The sequence below is a fragment of the Ictalurus punctatus genome, chromosome 2 (genome assembly GCF_001660625.3).
Source record: "Ictalurus punctatus breed USDA103 chromosome 2, Coco_2.0, whole genome shotgun sequence".
Lineage (NCBI taxonomy): Eukaryota > Metazoa > Chordata > Actinopteri > Siluriformes > Ictaluridae > Ictalurus > Ictalurus punctatus.
Window position 1 is genome coordinate 4638817 of NC_030417.2, and position 23925 is coordinate 4662741.

The window sequence follows — 23925 nt, forward strand, 5'->3', positions numbered from 1 at the left end:
TGTTGTTGACCAGGGCCGTTTCTAGATTTTTCGTTTCTAGGGCCGTTTCTACAATGCTGTCACTATCTTTTCATTTCTGCACTGGTCACACAGGCTGACTCAATTACTTGTTTATGTTGCTGCTATTGTTTCAGTTTATTGTCAATTCTCGAGGCTTGTTGGCAAATTATCCATGTTTTGTTTGGAGGTGACGGTGTAACTTGCATGGTTTCAGTGCCTCATTAACGAGGGTCTCTGAGCATAGCACACAGACAGGCGTGGGTCTGTCAGCAGGTCCAACACTTGTACATCTGAAGGACAAGTACTCCTCGCTGTACTTACGAGTCTTTCTTTAATCGTAATGCAATCAGGTCGACTTGATGAGGTTGAAGATGCACTGTCGTACTCCACTCCTCTTTTATAGAGCAGCCATCCATGCATTTTGGAATAGGCGGGTAATTGTCTGAGTGACTGAAATCGTAATAAGTAACTTAATACAATTAGAAACAAGCAACGTATCTCACCTTGCTTTAATGAAAATAATATTAGTTTTGATATTTTAAACTGATATTATCAGAAATATTTGAATTATTTTGATTTAATTTGATTGATTTAGCCTCGGCCCCAGTTTGGGAAGCACTGGTGTACAGAAATGTTTCACTAGACTACACGTTATATCAACTTAACATAAACATTGATAAACACAGTCTGTACATCAGCTGACGCTTTAGGAAGTCTTTTAAATACATGTCTTTATAAATATTTATTTAGGTTCATGTCAGTTGTTATGAATGGTTTATGTAGGTGTCATGTAGCCCTATGAAGATGTCCCTTAAGTAATCTCTTACCTTTATTTATAAGATAAGGTACATGCTAGAATGATAATAACTATTTTTTCTTTTTATGCAAGGTGAAGTAAATTAATTGTTATTATTATTTCCAGTTGAAAGTGCATCATTAGCTGAAATAAAATTATTAAAGCCAATATTAAAGATTATTAACGATTTATCAGTAATTAAAATAAAAATAAGCCAGTATAGGTTCAGTGTTGGGTGTCAGTGTCCTGATATTGGATTCATGTAGAGAATTTAAACAGGTGATTGGCTCATCCTTTAAAAATCTCTTCTGTTTGCAGCAGAAAATGTTGTGATTTACAAGCAGGGAATATAAATAATTGCAGTACTTCTATTATTAACTGTAAATATTATGTTTACAGGCTGTGAGCTGATGAAGAAGACAGGGGTAGAGGACGTGACTGTGTTCACAGGAGAGTCTGTAGTTCTGCCCTGCGTCTGCACTGACCTACAGGACAAACCAAATTCTGTAAAATGGGAGTTTTCAATACCAGCAACTGGAATAAGTCACTTTCAGGAAATTTACCCTGAACAGACTGGACATCACAGAAACAGAGTCAAACTGGTCAGTAACAACGCTCCAGGAAACCTCTCTCTACTCATATCAGACCTGACTGAAGAGGACCAGGGAGACTACAGATGTTCTGTACAGGCTGATGGAAGAGATTTCAGATTATCTGTTAAAGGTACATGTTTTCATTAATGACTGTGAGCATGCTTTACTCCAGTGTCATGTGCCATATTACTAACAGTGATAAAAACATTCATTAGTTTTAATAAGTTTTCTTAACTTATTAAACTTCAACACACTTGAGGAAAACAGACACAACACGTCCATCAGAACAACCTCAGAGTAAAATACACACACACACACAGCATAGTTTTTTAAAGGTTACTTGATGGAATTTCACGTCTAGATTAAATCCTTGGTTATTTAACTCACTATTTTGGCTTCGCGATTCAGAATATGAAATCAGATTTGGAGATTAAATGAAGAATTTGTGATCAGACTCACACATTTACATGAACATGGGTTTACATGAACTTAACCACATCATTCAGTTCATGCTGAAAGAAAACTAAATGTTTTGTTTTACTCAGTATTATTGTGTGTGAGTTCAAACAGCACAGCATGTCTCCTCACCTTACTAGAGAAACCACTTACAAACCACTAGAGGTGTGATTTCTGAGGTCTTTTCTCTTTAGGAGGAAGATGTGGAGAGGACGTGATGACTGAAGGACATCAGGACTGTGAGGGAAAGCCGGAGGATCGGGTTAGTACACGTAAAATAACAGTTATTACAGATTACACACATGTAACACACATGCTCTCATTGAACAGTGAGTTATAGGAAAATATCTTCTGCTGCTTCTATCAGAACAACACATGGTGTAAAGAAAGAAGTCAGATTTGGAGATTTTTGTCGTCTTTACAGGATTTTACTTGCTTCTTAGAGTCAGCACCAACAGCCACAGTATTGTCACTGTTTGTGTGTTATATGTGTAATTTTCATGTTCTGTCTTTCCACAGCCTGAACCTGACGTTGTCACTTTCTGTACTAAATAACACACGAACACAGCCGGAGCAGCACGAGTTCAGATCAACGCTGGAGAGAAAACTGAATATAGCAGCATCATAACAATCTAATCCAAAATAAATATAGACACGTTCTCAGATATTATAGAATAATGCTGAAAACATATATTAAATACACACCATGGCCTAGCGCAAGACTCACTCCGTTGGATTTATTGTATGTATGTGAAATTTTGCTATTTAAAAAAATCAGATTCAGACATATAAATGTGTGTGAGTGTGTGTGTGTGTGTGTGGTGGTTCCAGATAATTGTGTTCTCTTCACCTTCATTTATATTAGCTAAGGGTATTGTTCTGCATTCACTTTGTCTATTAATCATTAAAAACTGCTGATGGATAATCTTGCAAATTATATTTTGAATGTACGTGTTATTTTATATCTTATGTGTACCATTCTTACGTATATGAGATTAAGAAATAAATGCTCTAGGAGGCTTTTGCATAAATAGACTGCTATAGAAGTTCTTGTTTGTGACTTTTTTAAAACTTTGAGTAAGAATAAAAAAGGAGGATTGTTGAATCTGCCTGAACTGAACGTGTATTTCTATTCTTTCCCCCAAACACTCCTTACAATTTGTTCACTTTTTTTCACAATTAGTTACATGCTTTTATTAATAATGCATTTACTGAAAAGTGATGTGCTTCATTTACATGATTCAAATGTGTACAGCATATTCACAGAATAAAATAATAGTGAAATTGAATAATAGTGAAATTGTGTTGGTGTAATATATATTTTGTTCATGCAGGAATGAAGAAATCATTTGAAAAGTGGATCACTTTTTTCAGTGCTTGATTGATGTTGTACTTGTATATGTGAGTCTATATGTGTAGTGAAAATACATACTTATACCACAGCGCTGTAGAATTCTCGATTCTGATTGGCTGACAGACGTTCTGAGGCGTGCAATTATTTTTCAGTAAATGCACAGCTAAAGTAGTTCCAGTCAGATCTTGACCGCATTACAGTTCCATATCACTTCGCCAAGTTCACTGAAGTAACGGAAAAGTTAGCCTACTGTCCACCACAGCACACACATTTAACAACAAACAAAATGACAGAAAATATCGATTCTCCACAAATAAGTAATAATTGATGACGAACCATTGAATTATTATAAAAATAATGTGCACCAGAGGTGGTAATACGACCACAAGGTGAAGAGGAGGATTGAGTCATTGACATGCAGTTATTGGAGAGAGAGAGAGAGAGAGAGAGAGAGAGAGAATGTGTGATTGCAGTGAGACAGAAAAGCCGGTTACCAAGTATCAATATTTATTTATTCGTTATATTTTCTGCATTAATAATAAAAAAAACGAACAAACTCTGTGGACAGGTAGGCTTATCGATATTTATTTGTTTGTTCGATTTTTATATAATCATCTCTCTCTCTCTCTCTCTCTCTCTCTCTCTCTCTCTCTCTCTCTGTCTCTCGCTCTCCAATAACTTGTAAATGGCTCAATCCAGCGGGGGGGGGGTCACAACTTGTTTTCAAGAATAAAAACAGACAGGGCATCATTTGGGTTCTCTGTGTATTTTATTGCTTTTCTAATAGAAAGTACAGAAATGAAAAACCCTGCTTTCCCTTTCCCTCTGTATTTTCTTTTTTCTGGGGAGAGGCGGAGCTTAGCCTGCCTTTTATCTTTTAGCTGTCAGTGCAGACCAGTGTTGCTAACTTAGCGACTTTTCAGACCCCTTTAGTGACTTTATTGCAAAAAAAAAAAAAAAAAAGCGCCTAACGACAAATCTAGCGACTTTTTGGTGGAGCCGTGTGGCTCACATAACGACAAAAACACTTTTTATTTTGAATGAAATGTTTTGGGTAAGTTTCTGCATTCTGCAGACATGCAATAGAGTTCTGATGTTCCAGCAAACAGTTGTGACTATTGAACATACAGTTTAGAGGATGTTAAGACTGTTTTGTGCCAACGTGATTGAGAACAAGTGTAATTATCATTTTATACACAGTATATTTTAAAAAGCTGATTACTTTGTAATTTGACTGAATTATACATAAATGTGCCACTGTGCAGTGACAAAAGAAAATCTTGTTCAGATTAGACAACAATATGAGGGTGGGAAAATTATTTTTGACTGAACTAATTGTTTGAAATTGTTTTTATTTGAACACACATTGTAAAGAAATCTTGGAATAATAGTTCTAAATGTTTTTGTTTTACCTTTTTATAGATGGGTAGCAAAATGCCTCCAGCACCAGAAGATTTGCCATTACATTCAAGAAACCACCTTCCTCCTACAATTTCATCTGGAACCTCAGCAAATCCAAAAGATGTTCATGCTTTAATACACAGGGTAAAGGGTGTAGAAGATCTTTTGGCTGTGTTCATGGATAGCAGCATAACTCAGTCTACTCTAAAGATGGAATTTGTAAATGAGAATGCTGTAGATGATGCAGGAGTGTACAGAGAAGTTTACACTGCATTCTGGGATCAGTTCCTTGAACAATGTGAAGGGGAAGATGAGCGTGTTCCTAGACTGAGACCAGACTTCTGTGAAGCTGAATGGGAGGCAGTAGGAAGAATCTGGGTAAAAGGATTACTTGACCTTGGTGTACTGCCACTGAGGCTTTCCAGTGCTTTCATTTTAACATGCATGCATGGAATTAACTCAGTCAGTGATGATGTCCTGATGTCATCTTTCCACAACTACCTCTCTCTGACTGAACGATCTGCCATTGCAAAGGCTCATCATCGCCCACTGGAGGAATGTGATGAAGAGGATTTGTTTTACCTCTTGAGAAGAAAGGGCTCTCATTGCATCCCTCCAAAAAACACCATGGAAGTTGCCATCCAAATGATGGCTCATAAAGCAATTCTTCAAGAGCCCAAATATATAATAGAATATATATTCCTTGCGCGGAAACCCCCACCAGTACTCCATCCTTCGGTTGGCCGTACTTGCATACTTTGGATCGCTACTAGTTGTGTATGCATTAAGCCAGATAATCTTCCTCGAAAAGCCGTCAATGCAACCATTAATACAAATGCCATATGGTTTTAACTTATCGTATGAGTCCAAATGCCAAATCATGTTGGGCCCCTTAGAAAAGTAGTTGTGCCGTCTGAGACGTCTGGCTCTCCTCACTGTAACTCCTGTAGGGTCCAGTTCCTTCAGCACCAAGCGCACATGCTCTTGTCTCACACACAGTCCCTTCTCTCTGCATCTGGCGTACATCTATCGGTACCCATGAAGTTGCCTAGAGGAGTGCAGCTGATTACGGATACATGAAGGAAAAATCGGAAGTAAACAAACACTCTCGTGGCCGCGAGTACAGGGCGTTGCACAGCTCAGTGAAGCACTCTTCCTCACCATGTTATACATCTACCTCAACTACGAGCTCCAGCAACCAAATTCCTGAAGCCCCAACCAAAGAGCGGCCTGAGTGGAGGAAGAGCCAGAGTAAAGAGTCTAAACGTCCAGCATCCTGCTACTGCCACGCTGCCATCTTGGATTACTCAGTGACCGAGAGAAGATTTGAACAGGCCGACGTTGGCAGCCGAGAGAGAAAGGAATTATTGAAGACGGGGCACAGGAAGTCAAATGAAGCGCGTATCTCGGAATGGAAACCCAAAAAAATCTAGTTATATATTTATTAATTAGAAAACTTGGTTCAGGGTGGGTTTCTTTTTTCTTCAGAAAACTGTTTTAGTGTATTTTTATTTTGCATTTTGGACAGTTTTTCCATCGCTCTAGTACTACAACACTACTACTATTGATATAAAGAGAAAAAATATGTAAACTTGATCATTCAGATTTAAACAGTATTTGATTTTTGACAGCAAGGAGATCGGGTTTAACTGGTTAAGTATCTCTTTCTGTGCTGCAGCTCTGGGGTTCTCGACGCTGCTGGTTCCCTGGGTGGTTCTACAGGAGCTGGACTCGTTAAAAAGCAGGAAACTGTCAAAGGCCAGCTATGGACTACATCTACACCTCCCTGAAGAACCAGGAGCCGCGTCTCTGGAGCCAGTTCATGCAGCAAGTGTCTCACACTGACTGTGAGCTGCTGATTTTGTGTGTTTTGTGGGTTTTTTCATTTGTTCTTTGTATGAATGCATGCAGCAGCTCACCAGGTGATGGCGTTGTTTGTTAACATTGTTTCAGGCAGGCTGAACGTGGAGGATAATGACGATCTGGTGCTGCAGTGCTGTCTCCAGTACAAGACGTTGTATCCAGAGGGCACTATCATGCTGTGCACGTAAGCCGTACGTTCAAGACTCAGAATTGTTCAGGCATCTTTAGGAGGACATCTTTGGGGGTCACATCTGGAATTGTTTGCTAATCACGCGTTGAACAAAATACCTTGTTTTTATCTTCTGATTTGCTGATTTGCTCAAAGTGGCCTGCTGGACACCTATTTGAATAGTGCTTTTAACAATAAACAATGTCACAATAGACAATAATCTGTTACGAGCTGTAAATGTAAATTTTTAATGAGCGAGAGAGAGGGAGAGTTATTAACTGTTTAATGTTTAATTGTTAATGGAATAAGTAAAAATAAATAAATAAATAAATAAAATGAACTTGATTGAGGTATTAACACAACATATCTGGTGTAACTTTAGTAATAATAAGGGACCTCACAAATGTTTTATTTAGCTCTGTTTATGTTTAAATAGCAGCCCTGATATCGGATAGTGCTGTTATAATTCATAATATTCTAAAAAGTCAAACAGTCCTGATGCATATTATGAAGAAGAGTCCTGGGATAGTCTGATCTAAGTATGAGTCCAGCAGCAGTTCTTGGGTACAAATGTACAAAGGTTTTCTCTATATATGCTCCCTTTGGGATTAAACTCTCAAACACAGTGTAGCATATCATTGTTATGTAGACCATACCCAGTTGTATCTGCCTCTGAAATGTAATGATAACTCCAAACTGTCATGTATCCGGAAACTCTGGACTCGAGTTCCCATCAGACACTGCACTGCACTAAATGTCACATGACCACCTGCACCTGATTCACGTGTCTGTTAATGAGCATTCTTGTGTGTATATATACACTGTGTGCACCGTTTCGCTGTCTTTCGTTGTCTTAGACTTCCGTGTTCCATGTCACTGCATTTTGTTTCATGCCATAGTGTTTTGTCTAGTTGTCTTATTGTCTTTGTTTTGTTGTGTATTTGTTTAATAAACGTTCTTATCTGCGATTGCTTCCGAACCCATCCTTGATTCGTGACACAAACTTGCATCTCTGCTTGATTATTTGGATGAAATAATGGTGTGGATGGCATCCCGTTTTTTGCATCTTAATGAGTCAAAATCTGAAATGGTGTTTTTTGGTCCATCAAAGTTAGCCAGACAGCTTTCTCCACATCTGGGCCATTTAGCCACCAATGTTAGGAATGTTAGGTGAGGAACCCTGGTGTGATTTTTGATTCTGAGCTGAAATGTGAAAAACAAATAAAGTTTCCAAGAATTTCTTCCTTGGTTCCTCTGATTTTCTGGACACACCTGTCTTGTCTTTCCCCTGATTGGTTCTCATATGTAAGTTCTGTGTTTTCCCTCCTTAGTAGAATTTGTTTGTTTTGTACAGTTTCTAATTTTCTGGTGTTTGTTTGGTTTTTTAATTGTTTTTTTTTATTATTATTATTTTTTTAAATCTTGTGAACAAACCTAATGAGCCCAATTAACCTAATTATCTGTAGACCAGCTGTAGTAGCAGCTTTATAGCACAAGATGTCGCTATTTAGCCGCTTAGCCATAGCTCTCTTCCGTCTACTGGTGTGTGGGACTCGGTCCATCAGGTTTCCTAGGGGTCATCTAACAATCTTCACTTGAGCTCATAAAGTATAGAAACATTAATGCGAGGAGAAACTTTACACATTCAAAACACTTAGATTAATTTACAATGCATTCATTTGTTTATTTAGGTAAAATTTCATCTAAAGAAAAGGCTGCAAGCAAGCATTAAGAAAACGATGCCTAAGAAAGATAACAATGCTGATACAATGAAGTAAGATAAAACCACCACATGAGATAAAATATCGCAATGTTATTTTTTTTTTTTAGAATAAATATTAATACTGCATATAAAAAGTAAATTGAGTCATGGAAAGAGTGATGAAATCACTCTTCAAAAATAAAAAATGAGACAGCGGTTGTGGTTTCCTGATAATCACACTATATAACAGAGAGACACTCAGGAAGTGTGACAGTGAGTGAGTGTGTGTGTCACTTTGAGGGACTGGTGTGTGTGCAGAAGAATCAGTAATGATGAAGTGCTTGTATCTTTTGTCTGTTGTGTTTCACGTCGCTGCAGGTGAGTGAAGTTATTTTCTATTTTCTATTACAGAAAGGAGAGAGAATATTAGCTAGTTCTTAGTTCAGCTGCTTTGTGTTTAGTTCATGTGGTTTCTGTCCAGACTGGGTTTACAGTAGGCCATAGTTCAGCCCTGTTCCTGAACAACCAAATTGTCCAAGGACGGTAGTAATCTTTATACACAAGGTAAACATACACGTCATGCCTTGTGTTATAATCTCCTTATTTAGACCTGTTCAGCTTTGATCATGTGGATTTTTTCTTCCTGATTAACTTCAGTCTAAAATGTACTGATGAAGAGAGGTGGGTGAATGAATAAGGAGGAATCTACAGTGAGATTATTTTACATCCCTATAATACTTACAGTGTATGTTTTTATACATTTACTGAATTACATCTCTCACAATCTCTGTCTTAGTGAATGTATCTATAATAACTCATATAAAGTGTAATAGAAAAGTTCTTTTCCTGTAACTTGTACGTCACTTCTTCATTCTGGTCTTAGCTGTAAATAGATGTGTGTGAATTTCACACCTTTTTCTGCTGTCCCTCTGTCAGTGACCATTTTCACTTCCTGCATCATGCTGTATGTATGTATGTATGTATATATAATGAGAGAGATGTTTTTTTTTTTTTTTAAATTAGTTACATGCCTTTATCAATACTGTCTTCACATTTTCAAAACTTACAACAGCGGTGTATGTGGACTGAACTGTGTCACTCTCATTACTTATAAATAAATTGTTGTAAAACTAAATAAACTAATTTAAATAAAAAACAATAACAGCTAATTTCCAGTTTAGCGTTACACAGCTGTTGTGTTTTTTATTCATTACCATCTATACAAAAGGGGAACTCTGTGGATCTATGAGCAGTGTGGTGATGCAGTGGGTAGCGTTGTCTCCTCAAAGCTCCAGGGTCCCCGCTTCAGTCCTGAGCTCGGGCTTCTGTCTGTGTGGAGTTTCTGTGCTTGTTCTCCCCATGTCCATGTGGGTTTCCTCTGGGTTCTCTGGTTTCCTCCCACCTCCTAAAATACACCAGTAGGTGGACTGACCAAGATAAATTGCCGCTAGTTATAATTGTATGCATGCATGCATGTGTACGTGTGTGTGAGTGCAGGCAGGTGTGTGCGCATGTGTGTGTGTGCATGCATGTGTGTGTGCATGCATGTGTGTGTGTCCGTGCATGTGTGTGTGTGTGTGTGTGTGTGTGTGTGTGTGTGTGTGTGTGTGTGTGTGTGTGCGCGTGTGTCATGCTTGGGCACAGTACAAGACAACCGGGCCTAGTGTGAGTACGCCCTAAAATGAGGGAACAAGTTTATTCAATCAGTTGAGTACAGTCACCTTGTTGGGGTTTTCAGTGTGTTAACTGATATTAGTGTTTTTCAGTTCACTGTGATAGGAATGATAAGGTGCTCCTGTGGAGAGAGAGAGAGAGAGAGAGAGAGAGAGAGAGAGAGAGAGAGGGACGTCAGTGTTGTGAAAGGTATGTAACCAAGTATAAAAAAGATTGTAAGGGATGTATGACCGTGTGCTCGTTGAGTGTGGAGTATTACTCAGTATTCTCTGTGCATAGCACAATGTTGGTTAACTGATGCTGTGAGAAAGAGGAAGTAGCCATTCTCCCATCAGCCCCCATGCTGCCCTGGCCACAATCATGTGGTTACTCTGACATGCTGAGACCAGGGGCGTAGCTAGGGCTAATTTTAGTCTAGTGATTACAGCAAGCAAGAACACACACACACACACACACACACACACACACACACACACACACACACACACACACACATACAGAGGTGCTTTAAAGTTTGTGAACCCTTTAGAATTTTCTATATTTCTACATAAATATGACCTAAAACAACATCAGATTTTCACACAAGTCCTAAAAGTAGATAAAGAGAACCTGTTTAAATAAATTATAGAAAAATATTATACTTGGTCGTTTATTTATTGATGAAAATGATGCAATATTACATATCTGTGAGTGGCAAAAGGATGTGAACCTTTGCTTTCAGTGTCTGGTGTGACCCCCTTGTGCAGCAATAACTGCAGATAAACATTTGCAGTAACTGTTGATCAGTCCTGCACATCGGCTTGGAGGAATTTTAGCCCGTTCCTCAGTACAGAACAGCTTCAGCTCTGGGATGTTGGTGGGTTTCCTCACATGAACTGCTCGCTTCAGGTTCTTCCACAACATTTCTATTGGATTAAGGTCAGGACTTTGACTTGGCCATTCCAAAACATTAACTGTTATTTTTAATGGCAGATCTGCTACCATTGGTGTGTGTGTGTGTGTGTGAATGGGTGAATGAGACAGTGTAAAGCGCTTTGGATAAAAGCGCTATATAAGTGTGCCATTTACCATTTACCATTAACTTTAACCGTTCTTTGGTAGAATGACTCGTGTGTTCAGGGTCATTGTCTTGCTGCATGACCCACTTTCTCTTGAGATTCAGTTCATGGAGATGTCCTGACATTTTCCTTTAAAATTCGATGGAATAATTCAGAAATCATTGTTCCATCAATGATTGCAAGTCGTCCTGGACCAGATGCAGCAAAACAGCCCCAAACCATGATACCACCACCTCCATGTTTCACAGATGGGATAAGGTTCTTATGCTGGAATGCAGTGTTTTCCTTTCTCCAAACATAACGCTTCTCATCTAAACCAAAAATTCTATTGTTCCAATAGCCTTCTGGCTTGTCCACGTGATCTTTAGCAAACTGCAAAGGCGCAGCAATCTCCTTTGTTCATGCCATGATACACTTCCACAAACATGTGTTGTGAAGATCAGACTGTGATAGATCCCTGTTCTTTAAATAAAACTGAATGCTCACTCACACCTGATTGTCATCCCATTGATTGAAAACACCTGACTCTAATTTCACCTTCAGATTACACTGCTAATCCTAGAGGTTCACGTACTTTTCCCATTTTTAATATACTCACTAAGGTCACATGATCTAGTTTAGATGATGATGATTTATTATTATTATTATTATTATTATTATTACTCTAAGTGGTTGTAGTAGTATTTTCCAGTTTATAAAAAGTGTCATGCGTCATTTGTATTGAATTGAAAAGGAAGTTTTGTCACGTTGTAATACCTCAGAACAAGTTTGGCTCCTGAAGTCTTCTGTTGTGTTGACTCGGTCCCTCAGGCTTCCTAGGGGTCATCTAACAAACTTCACTTGAGCAACTGAGAAAGTGGCACCTAAGACAGATAACAATGATACTATGAATATGATAAAACCACCACATGAAAAAATATATGAATAAATATTAATACTGCATATACAATGAAATTGAGTCATGGAAAGAGTGATCAAAGAGATTTTCAAAAATGAGAAATGACACAGCAGCTATTTCCTGAAAACCAAAGTATATAAAAGAGAGACACTCCGGTAGTGTGACAGTGTGTGTGTGTGTGTGTGTGTGTGTGTGTGTGTGTGTGTGTGTGTGAGTGAGCGTGTGTGTGTGTGTGAATGTGTGTGAGTGTGAGAATGTGTGTGAGCGCGTGTTTCACTGGTGTGTGTGTAGAAGAATCAGTATTTCTATTACAGAAAGGAGAGAGAATATTAGTAAAATGATCAAATATTTATCATTTAGAGTTTTAATTAAGAACAACTTTACTTACTTGTTATAATATTAATAGGACCAACAGATCTACAGTGAGATTATTTTACATCCCTATAATACTTACAGTGTATGTTTTTACACATTTACTGAATTACATCTCTCACAATCTCTGTCTTAGTGAATGTATCTATAATAACTCATATAAAGTGTAATAGAAAAGTTATTTTCCTGTAACTTGTAACTGTCACTTCTTCATTCTGGTCTTAGCTGTAAATAGATGTGTGTGAATTTCACATATTTTTCTGCTGTCTCTCTGTCAGTGACCATCTTCACTTCCTGCATTACGCCTTATTCACAGTTTTTATTTTTTACAATTAGTTACATGCATTTATTTATTTATTTATTCATACTGTGTTCACATTTTCAAAAATCACAATAGTGGTCTATGTAGACTGGATCATGTATCAGTTTTCACTGCTTTGACACAATTTGGTAAAATAAATTCAATAAATTTTCAAAAAAAATTTTTTTTGTAAAAGTAAATAATAATTATAATATAATAATAACAGCCGATTTCAAATTTGGATCCTGTAGTTGAAAATACAGGGTGTAATTCGAGAGAGAGAGAGAGAGAGAGAGAGAGAGAGAGAGAGAGAGAGAGAGAGAGAGAGACTTTACTAGTGATCTGGTAGAATGAGTTTTGAGGTTTTGAGGTGTGTATGCTTGTAGGAAGTGTTTCGATCGTTATAGTACTTTATTTATTTATTTATTTTTAAACACCTTAGTCTGGCTCTTACACTTCTACTCTGCAAACTTTGCTTCTCTAAAACTCAGTTATTAATGTTGTAGCACTACTTGTATTGTTCTCTGCTTGATATATCGCTTTACTTTTTATTTCCTCATGTGTAATTCGCTTTGGATAAAAGCATCTGCTAAACGAACAAATATAAATGTACTTTGGACTGGTATTGGATTTTACATATTTCTCAGTCTAATCTATGATTTATTTTGGTAACACTAGTGTTTATAGAGCTACATGACACCTGTATAATCCCTTCATTACAACTGACATAAACATTAATAAAGGCTTGAATAGATGTCACAGTCACCTGCTTTTTTTCTGCTGTCTCTCTGTCAGTGACCATCTTCACTTCTTGCATTACACCTTATTTACTGTTATTTTTAAATACTAGTTAAATGCATTTGTCAGCACTGTGTTCACATTAAAAAAATTTTTTTAAAGAAGTGAACATAGTATTAAGAAATGTGTGTAAATAATTGTTAAAACTGGAAACTGATCAGTTTAAAGAAATCTGCACATTGTGTAGTTGTAACACGCTGGCTGCGTCTGAAATGGTGTACTACCTACTACACAGTAGGCGAACAGCAGTACACCAGAGGGGTAGTAGTTATGTCCGAATTCTCAGTAGGAGAGAAATACCCGGATGGTGTACTGCTTCCGGTGAGATTTTGCAGCGTGCAACCGATGGACACTACGCGAGTCAAAAATCCCATAATGCAACAGGACTGGTGCGGACGAGCTCAGAAAAAAATGGCGGAAGACAGCGCGTCGGCTCTTTTTAAGTATTAAACCTTGGTTAAACAGGACTTGTTTAACAATACCCGAATAAATTGTTAACTTGTTGAAGGTTTAAACAAGAAAACAGTTGTCACAGCGTTTGAAACCTTTTTTGTGATGTCCATCATGCCTTAGCCGGCCAAGCTAACGGCAACGAATTTACCTCAGTCTGTTAACCCCGCCCACTTTACATTACTAATTCAGTTCACTTTCCTGATCTGCGTTTTGCCGTGTAGTAGGTTCAAGATTTTGGAATGAAATGTACTGAAGTATTTTTCTTAACATTTCATTGTGAAATGTTGTACTTCATATTGTATTCAGTAGATTGAGTTTTTGTATGTTTGTTTCTGTAGGCTGTTCTCTCTCTGCTGATAATCCGACAAAAATCACAGGACACACAGGTGGTTCAGTGCTGTTCCCCTGCTCCTGCTCTGACCTGCACACCAAACCTCAGAGATTCACCTGGAGGAGCGACAGAACAGGACGTCTGAAAGAAATGCTAAATGATGAACACTACCGTGGCAGACTTCAGCTGTTTAATCACATTTCTCCTGCTAATCTGTCTCTGCTCATATCTGACCTGAGAGAAGAGGATCAGGGATTGTACAGCTGCAGAACTGAGAAGGAATACAGAGACATCTGGCTTAATGTTAAAGGTAAAATATTTAAATACACAATAAAAGTTGATATTCAGTGAAAACAGACTTGATCAGTGTTCAAATGAATTATAGTTAAATTTGTAACAAAATGTCATTTTACTCTAACGAGTCATATTGTGACAAAATATAAATCATGTTATAAATAATAGTAAATACTGATTATGGATATCAGACTGGCCTGAAACATTGGATTGGTATCTGATTGGATTTGACATATTTCCCAGTCTAATCTGTGATTTATTTTGGTAACACTGTAGTGTTTATAGAGCTACATGACACCAGTATAATTCCTTCATTACAACTGGCATAAGCTTTCATAAACATTTATAGAAGCTTCAAAAGTTGTTTGTTGTTTTATCAAAAAGTTTGTATCTGATACATAAAATTTATATGATAATGTGACATGACATTAAAATCAATCTCATTCTAATTTAAAATCAGAGAAATAATACATAACTCTGTTTTACAGTGCAGTGATGGTCACCATCAAATCCTTCACTGTGTAACATAAAGCAAGTTTTCATGTCACCGTTTAGACCAATTTCCACGTTTGAGACACGTTACAGAAATGTCACCTTTGTCCATTTCTGCACAATTTTACCCTCATGCATAAAACTATTAGCCACCTCATTACCGTTATGTGACACAGACAGACCAGAAGGAGACTGAGCTACAAACTGAGTTGTTCTAATGATCTAAAGTAAGTCATTACACAACCTTACCTCAACAGAAATCTATATCACTACACAAGGTCTTCTCTCAGCTTGACATTTACATTGAGAAATGCAGTCTTTATATCAGCTGACACTTATCGGAATACATTTTAATAATATCTTAATAGTGTTTTACCTTTATTTTTAAAGAAGAGAAAATGTATCTGTTGAAGGTAAATTTTTTCATCAATGGCTGTGAACAAGCTTGACTATTTTTGGTTGTTCTTTAACTATTTAGTATTTGGCTATTAGATTATGAGTTCAGGTCAGGGAAAGATCGCCGGCAGGCAGACACTACTCGAACAAACACATGAAGCGGACAAGATGGGGGAGTCTCTCACCGCCATGATTGCTTCAGCTATGGAGAAGTTACAGTTGTTTACTGAAGCACAGTTTAAAACCCTGCAAGACAGATTAGATAACATTCAGAAGGAGCTGTCCAGCTGTTACCATTTTAAGAAAAAAAATAAGGTAATTTTTCATTTGATGGCCACAACTCATCTCAAAAAAGTAGGGACAGGGGCATGATTGGGTATATTAAGAGTATATTAGAGAGGCAGAGTCTTTCCGAGTCTTTCAGAAGTAAAGATGCGCAGAGGTTCACCTCTGTGTGCGAAAAACTGCGTCTACAATTTGTGGAACAATTTCACAATAATGTTCCTCAATGTAAAATTGTGAAGACTATGAATATCTCATCGTCTACAGTACATAATATCATCAAAAGATTCTGAGAATCTGGAGAAATCTCTGTGCGCAAGGGACAAGGGTGAAAGTTGATATTGCATGCCCGTGATCTTCGTCCCTCAGGTGAATCGAGATTTGAAATTCTTTTTGGAAACCATGGACACCGTGTCCTCTAAACTAAAGAGGACTAAATAGGAGAGGGACCATCCAGCTTTTTATAAGCACTCAGTTCAAAAGCCTGCATCTCTGATGGTTTGGGGGTGCATTAGTGCCTATGGAATGGGCACCTTGCACATCTGGAAAGGCACCATCAATGCTGAAAGGTATATACAGGATTTAGAGCAACATAGGCTTCCATCCAGATTCCATCCCATCTTTACTTCTGAGAGACTCTGCCTCTCTAGGATACTCTTTTTATTCCCAATCATGTTACTGACCTGTTGTCAATTAACCTAATTAGTTGCAAAATGTTCCTCCAGCTGTTTCTTTTTAGTAACACTTACATTTCCAGCCTTTAGTTTCCCCCGTACCAACTTTTTTGAGACGTGTTGCGGTCATCAAATTCAAAATTACCTTATTTTTTCCTTAAAACGGTACATTTCCTCAGTTTAAACATTTGATATGTTTTCTATGTTCTGTTGTGAATAACATATGGGTTTATGAGATTTGCAAATCATTGCATTCTATTTTTATTTACATTTTACACAGCGTCACAACTTTTTTGGATTTGGGGTTATAATACTAATTTGGATGTTTTTATGGAGACATCGGGTCAGTTGTTAGTGTGAAGGAAAATGTTATTAGCCATATACCGATGGCCTATTTGACAAACTATTCTTTGTGTTTGTTATTAATATGTTAACAGTGGGTGGTTTAGTGGCTAGGACATTCGCCTCACACCTCCAACGTTGGGGGTTCGATTCCCGCCCTGCATGTGCGGAGTTTGGATGTTCTCCCTGTGCTGCTATATTACTTTTGCAGTCATAACATATGGCAACAGAAACTCCTCATATAATTATCTGGAATGTGAACAGATTGAATGGTCTCATTAAGTGAGCTGCCTGTCTTAATTATTTTCATAGACAGCACGTTGACCTGGCACTTAATCAAGAGTCGCGTTTGAGGAAATCAGACGTCCAGAGGTTCTCTAATAAATTTTATTATGTTGCTGCATCGACTTAATCAGACAGTAAATTTCGGGGTTCGTTTGTCGCGTTGAAGGCTTTCTTTTAACATCTTGGAAAGATACAGCTGTGAGGATGGTAGTGTATCATTCATAAAAGCATATATAGCGGGTCAGAATTTCACTTTTATTTCGATTTACACTCTGAGTGAAATTGTTTTCCTGTTTTAACTACTTAACTTTACTGCGAATCCGGGATTGTTTCCTAATCATCGGTGCTCATATGAACACAGTAGCTGATGCATGCCATGACCGCTCCTGATTGCATAATCATTTAACACAGACTTTATTGACTACTGCTCTGTAGGTTTATGTCCGATTTTAGAGTAATTGATGTATATCGCACTCTTCATCCCACTATGAGGCAGTACACCTTCTATTCTTACACACATGAAAGTTACTCTAGACTGGATTATATTCTCATATCTTCTGCTTCATATTCAGAAATACACAGTGTTGTAATTATGTCCTCTATATCTGACCACAGTGTAGTCTCAGCTAAAATCTCTTTTGTGTCTGTACCAATCAAGGCTGCATTTTAACAATACACTGTGGTTTATAGAGGTGAATACCGGTTCAGGGGATAATCCTCGTTTTCTCTGGGATGCTGTAAAGCGTTGCAGACGGGATTCTTCTACCTCATTTGCATCTCACCTAAATAAAACTAGATTAAACGCAATATGTACTCTTGAGACAAAATTAAAGAGGCTAGAGTGTCTTCAACAGAGTTCATATTCTGAGAATGTCCAGTAAAGAAATAATAGTGACACATGTAGAACTCAGTCAGAGGCCGACTTACCATTAGGCAAACGTTGGCAATTGCTACCAAGGGCCCCCAAAACACTGCATGAACTTGTAGTTAAGAAAGTTTTATTTTTACTTTTCTCTAATGAATTATGTTTTTCTAAAAATCCATACGCTAAAATGCCATCAGAATGCTTAATTTATGAGTGTATCAACGCTCGTGCATACACCGGCGACGTCACGTGTAGTGTACAGACAGAGTAAAAATGAAGTGAAGCAGCGGTGCTGAAAAAGGAGAGAGTGGGAGGAAAGCAAAAAGTTTTTATCAAAGCCTGTAAAGTGTTTTAAATTAACAGATTTTGCCTTTTGCGTGAAGACAAGGCTCTAGCATTACAGCCAAAGAACAGCAAGGCTGGGACAGGCAGCAGGGTTCATTCTCTCTCTCTCTCTCTCTCTCTCTCTCTCTCTCTCACTCTCTCTCTCTCTCTCACACTCTCTCTCAATCTCTCTCCATCTCTCTGTCTGTGTGTGTCTCTCTCTCTGTCCTTCTCTCTGTCCTTCTCTCTCTCTCTCTCTCTCTCTCTCTCTCTCTCACTCTCTGTCTCTCTCTCTCCCTCTCTCTCTCTCTCTCTCTCCCTCCCCATATGAATCTGAACTCTGCAGACATGATCATATGTGAGTTTAATGTCACATGATGATAGTGTGCCATTCAGACGTGGATACATGTTCAGTGCTACTTCAAATAAATATGTTTAAATATTACCACAATTTAGAAAAAATAAGAATATTTGAATAAGCTGCTGTCCTACTGTAGCATACAGCAACTTACTGTTTGCTCTTGGTTAGTGGTCATAGTGAAATAGACTTATTTATTAATATAGGCCTAATATCAAGATTAATTTCATAATGTTAATATTAGAAAATAAAATTTTTTATTATTATTATTATTATTATTATTATTATTATTATTATTATGTTATATTATAGTAGTGATAGTAGTAGTGGTCTATTTTGGGGGGTTAAATGATGAGATGTGGATTCATGTTAGTGCTAAAATAAAAAGGTTCAGTCCTGATTGAGGAGTTGTACAGCTGAGTGGGGCAGCTCTCCTACACTGCACCCAGATGATGCCCCCTGACTAGCTAACATGCTGTCTTGATTGTTTTATATTCTTTGTCACGCTGTTCTTCTGTTTCTGTTTGCCTATTTTACAAATATGACTTGATATCTGTTCAGTGCTACTTCATATAAATATGCTTAAATAGCATTTATGTTTCTGTATTGTTATATTTTTATGCTAGTAACTGGTGTTAAAAATTGGTCTAACCATCAATGAACCGGGGTGTTATGATGGTGCATGTTGTGGGCCGGGTGTGGTGGTCCGCTAAGGGCCAGAAACTCTAGGGCCACTTTTTGGTCCCAGTTCACCCCTGATTATTGCTATTAATGCTGAATAACAACATGTGCTGAAAATGTAAATGTCGATGTTAAAACACTGAAATGAGGGCCCCATTTCTACATTTTGCCTAGGTCCCCTAAATCACTAAATCTGCCCTTGAACTCAATTCTTTGTTACACCATAGAGCTGAGTTTCTGATGCAAAAAATGAGGAGAATCTATTACTTCAATGGGGCTAAGCCAAGTCATCTCCTAGCTCTTAGGCTGAAGAACAGTGAAAAATATTCAAATATTATGGCAATTCAAACTCCCAATGGCTTGATAAGTGAACCCAAAGGAATGAATACAGAATTTAAATCTTCTTATTAGAAATTATGTCAATCTGATTTGGCTTTTTGTGAGATGGCATGTGATGACTTTCTTCAGGCTCTCACGCTTCCATATCTATCTGATGATGATAGATAGAATGTGCACTTCTGAACGTTCCAATTTCATTAGAAGAATTAAAGGAAGCTCTTATAGCCATGAAGAAGGGGAAGTCATTGGGATGGGATCGAATCCCTCCAGAATTATATCTTACTTTTTGGGAAGAGATGTGGTTGTTAAATACAATTAATCACTCTATTTGAGAGAGTTCTTTCAATTATAGTGCTAGTAGTAATTTAATTGAATAATTTAATTTCCATATTCATTAATAATCATTCATTCTTATTAATACAGTACATGTTTTCATTAATGACTGTGAGCATGCTTCACTCCAGTGTCATGTGCCATATTACTAACAGTGATAAAAACAGTCATTAGTTTCAATAAGTTTTGTCTTTTCTGTAGGAAGAAGAGAAACTTCAACCCGCTCGAGAACAAACACAACACTTCCATCAGAACCGCCTCAGAGTAAAACAACAAACTCTCCACCTGCATCATCCTCAACAACACTGGAACAAGATAAACAGCAAACACACAGCAGCCTCCCTCCAGGTGCCAAAACTTTTCATCAGCAATGAAGATACACATCTGTATTATTACATTTATTTATTAGTACATACTGTTTTACATTCTGTTTGTTGGCTACACAGAGGCAGGCACACACACACACACACACACACACACACACACACACCATGTGAATTGCACCACATGTTACCTGAATTTAACCCACTATTTTTGTTTCCCAGTTTAGACGATAAAAACAGATTTTAAGTTTAACTGAAATCCTAAAGTCATTAATCCAAACAGTTATTTTTAATCATTTTTGTCTTTTCAGTAGGAAGAAGAGAAACTTCAACACACTCGAGGAAAACAGACACAACACGTCCATCAGAACCGCCTCAGAGTAAAACAACAAACTCTCCACCTGCATCATCCTCAACAACACTGGAACAAGATAAACAGCAAACACACCGCAGCCTCCTTCTAGGTGCCAAAACTTTTCATCAGCAATGAAAATACACATCTGTATTATTACATTTATTAACATTTTGGTGTGTTTTATTGCACAGTTTTCGGCATTCTGGCGGTTTTACTGCTGGTGATACCCGGTGTAGTGGCATTTATTTGTTGGAGACGCAAAGGTACAACGCACACGCACACACACACACACACACACACACACACACACACACACACACACACACACAACAGATTCTGAGATTGATGAACTGAATCCTGTAGAAGCAGCAGCACTTCTGTAAGTGTCTCTGGATAAGGAAAATGAAATTGTGTAGTTTCCACTAGAGGTGTGATTTCTGAGGTCTTTTCTCTTTAGGAGGAAGATGTGGAGAGAAGGTGATTACTGAAGGACGTCCGGACTGTAAGAGAAAGCGGAAGGATCAGGTTAGTGTACATGCAGGCCTGAGCTCAGCTGCATTTTTATTATTATCTTTAAGTCTTTGAATCAGAAGATAAATGACTGAAAAGGAACTATAAAATTTCATCAAATTCTCCTCGTCCATCAGAGTCCTACTGTATTCTAAATTTAATCTCCATTTCATTCTGCATGGCTTCTACAGTAACAGTTAGCAGATTTGTTTCTACCTTTAGAGATTTAGTTGTATTTGTGATACACTGCAGGTAACACACATGAAACACACATGCTTTCACTGAACAGTGAGTTATAGGAAAATATCTTCTGCTGCTTCTATCAGAACAACACATGGGCAGTGTTTAGCTGAATGGTTGCGTCATTGGACCTCTCCTTGGAAAGTTGTGAGTTTAAATACCAGTTCTGCTGCTGGACCCATGAGCAAGGCCCTTAACCCTCAACTGCTCAGATATATAAAAGCACTAGAAACTGGTGTCTGTGTGTGTGTGTGTGTGTGTGTGTGTGTGTGTGTGTGTGTGTGTGTGTGTGTGTGTGTTATATGTATAATTTTCATGTTCTGTCTTTCCACAGACTGAACCTGGTGTTACTTACTCTACTGTAACCCACATGAACACAGCCGGAGCAGCACGGGTCCAGATCAACGCTGGAGACAAAACTGAATATGCCAGCATTCTAACAATCTAATCCACAGTAAATATCTAGAATAATACTGAATACATGCAGTATATTAAATACACACCATGTTAAGCATGATGAGCATGTTACTGTGACTTTTTTTATTTGACCATAAATAGCAGATTTAATCATATTTGTGTGCTGATGGATAATCCTGCAAATTATATTTTGAGTGTTTGTCATTTATTATCATTTATTATTTTGTATCATTTGTTTTTTTATTTACATTTATGGCATTTGGCAGACGCCCTTATCCAGAGCGACTTACATTTATCTCATTTAAACAGCTGATCAATTGGGGGTTAAGGGCCTCGCCAAAGAGTCCAACAATGGTAGCTTGGCAGTGCTGCGGCTTGAACTCCTGACCTTCTGATCAGCAACCCAGAGACTTTAACCACTGAGACACCTCTTATATGTTCTAGAAATCTTTTGTCATCACCCTGTTTTGTGTAATACGACTGCTGTAGAAGTTCTTGTTTGTGACTGTCGTGGGAAAGTCTCTCTGGACTGAATGTGTGTTTCTAAACTAGTTGTGGTGAAATTGTTGTGAAAACATTATTGCATGTTAAAGGGTGCATGATAGTGTGCTTGTTGAGTGTGGAGTATCACACAGTATTCTCTGTGCATGGCACAACTTTCATTAACTTTGAGAAAGAGGAAGTAGCCATTTTCCCATCAGTCTCCACTGCCCTGACCACAGTCTCGTGGTACCTCTGACACGCTGAGTGTCTCACAGTGGCTCTGAAGTATCATGAGAACGCTAGTTATGAACACAACTGTGGTTTTATAAACTGCTAATACTTGTCAGAGGCGTGTGTATGACCTTTCAACAAAGTCATAAAGTGACATGATTGTAATTTAGCATCCTGCATAATATCTTAAAGAGGGGCCTTAAAGGACTCTAGCACATGTGAGGAGGGGAATTGCTGTTACACCTGCTGTCGGTCCTTAATAATGTCTGTCCCTTGTCAGAGTGGCAGTGAACCAGCCTCATGCTGATGAATTGTGCAGCTTGTTCCACTGTGAGACCAAGTGCTGGAAATAGGCATCGTGCATGAACCGCTGACATGAACCAATCCTGTGGTTGCATGGCATAGATTACATCTGACACCCTTAGCATTCAGTGTTTTAGTATGTGAAAATCTCACTTTGCTGGAACATAGCATCCTCTTTTCCATAAAGAGAAGAAGAAAAGAAAACATATGTACTATGGCTTATATACAGCATGGTGCAGCTATAGGGTTAATTTATTTATTAATTCATGTTCAGTAACTGTTTTATCCTGGTCAGCGTCGTCATGGATTCAGACTCTATCCCAGCAACACTGGGCACAAGGTGGGAGAATTCAGATGGGACGCCAGTCCATCTCAGAGCACCATTCACACACATTCACACCCAGGGGCAATCTAACATAGTAAACCTGCATGTTTTTAGACAGTGGGAGGAAACCGCACACACAAACACAAGGAGGACATGCAAACCTCTGCACAGACATTAACATGGTTTCATTTAAGGATCTATAAGGATCTTGTTGACTGCACAATCATGTCTACACTCTTTTATTTTTTAAGTCTTCCAGGCATCTCACCAGGTCTAAACATTTAAGGTATAAATGTTTTTTTGTTTTCTTTACATTAAGTTTCTCACTCTTCTTGGGTTTGCTTGTGCACACACTTCTTAAATAATATAATATTCATCATTTGAAAATATATTAAAGCTTTTACTTGAAACATTTGTAAAATTCGTGTAGCTTGTTTGTAGCTTATATATTTTCCTACTATTTGCAGTGATAAAAATAAATAAAAAATTATAGTGGAGCATGATATTTGAAAGTTTTATTGTAGCACAATCACATCCCTAATATTTTCACATAAATAAATACATTTGAAGCACAGAATTTTATCAGAATCATAACGGATTAAAATTATGAAACTAACAGCCTCGGATTTCGGGCTCCAATAATTACAGCACACCACCAGATGTCGCTGCGGTCTAGGTTTTCAATGCTCCAAAACTTCAGCTCAATCAGGAAGAAGTATCAAGAATTTTTTTTTATTAGTTCACCATTTTGTGAAATCTTATTTATACATGGAAAAAGTTTGATTGAAATGTAACTTCTTTAAAGATTTGTAACTAATATGCAATTATTAAAAAATTAATTTGTTAGAAGAGGA

The 23925-nt window shown here is 37.8% G+C and overlaps 1 protein-coding gene across 1 annotated transcript; it reads left to right on the forward strand.

Moving 5' to 3' along the window:
• The first annotated feature begins 13580 nt into the window (after nt 1-13580).
• On the forward strand, nt 13581-23670 carry LOC128634940 (uncharacterized). Its single transcript, XM_053685901.1, has 7 exons — nt 13581-14134; nt 14227-14529; nt 20086-20232; nt 20522-20671; nt 20754-20825; nt 21020-21087; nt 21647-23670. The coding sequence occupies exons 1-7, from the start codon at nt 14128-14130 to the stop codon at nt 21758-21760; spliced, it is 861 nt and encodes a 286-aa protein (XP_053541876.1). The 5' UTR covers nt 13581-14127; the 3' UTR covers nt 21761-23670.
• Nucleotides 23671-23925: the final 255 nt, after the last annotated feature.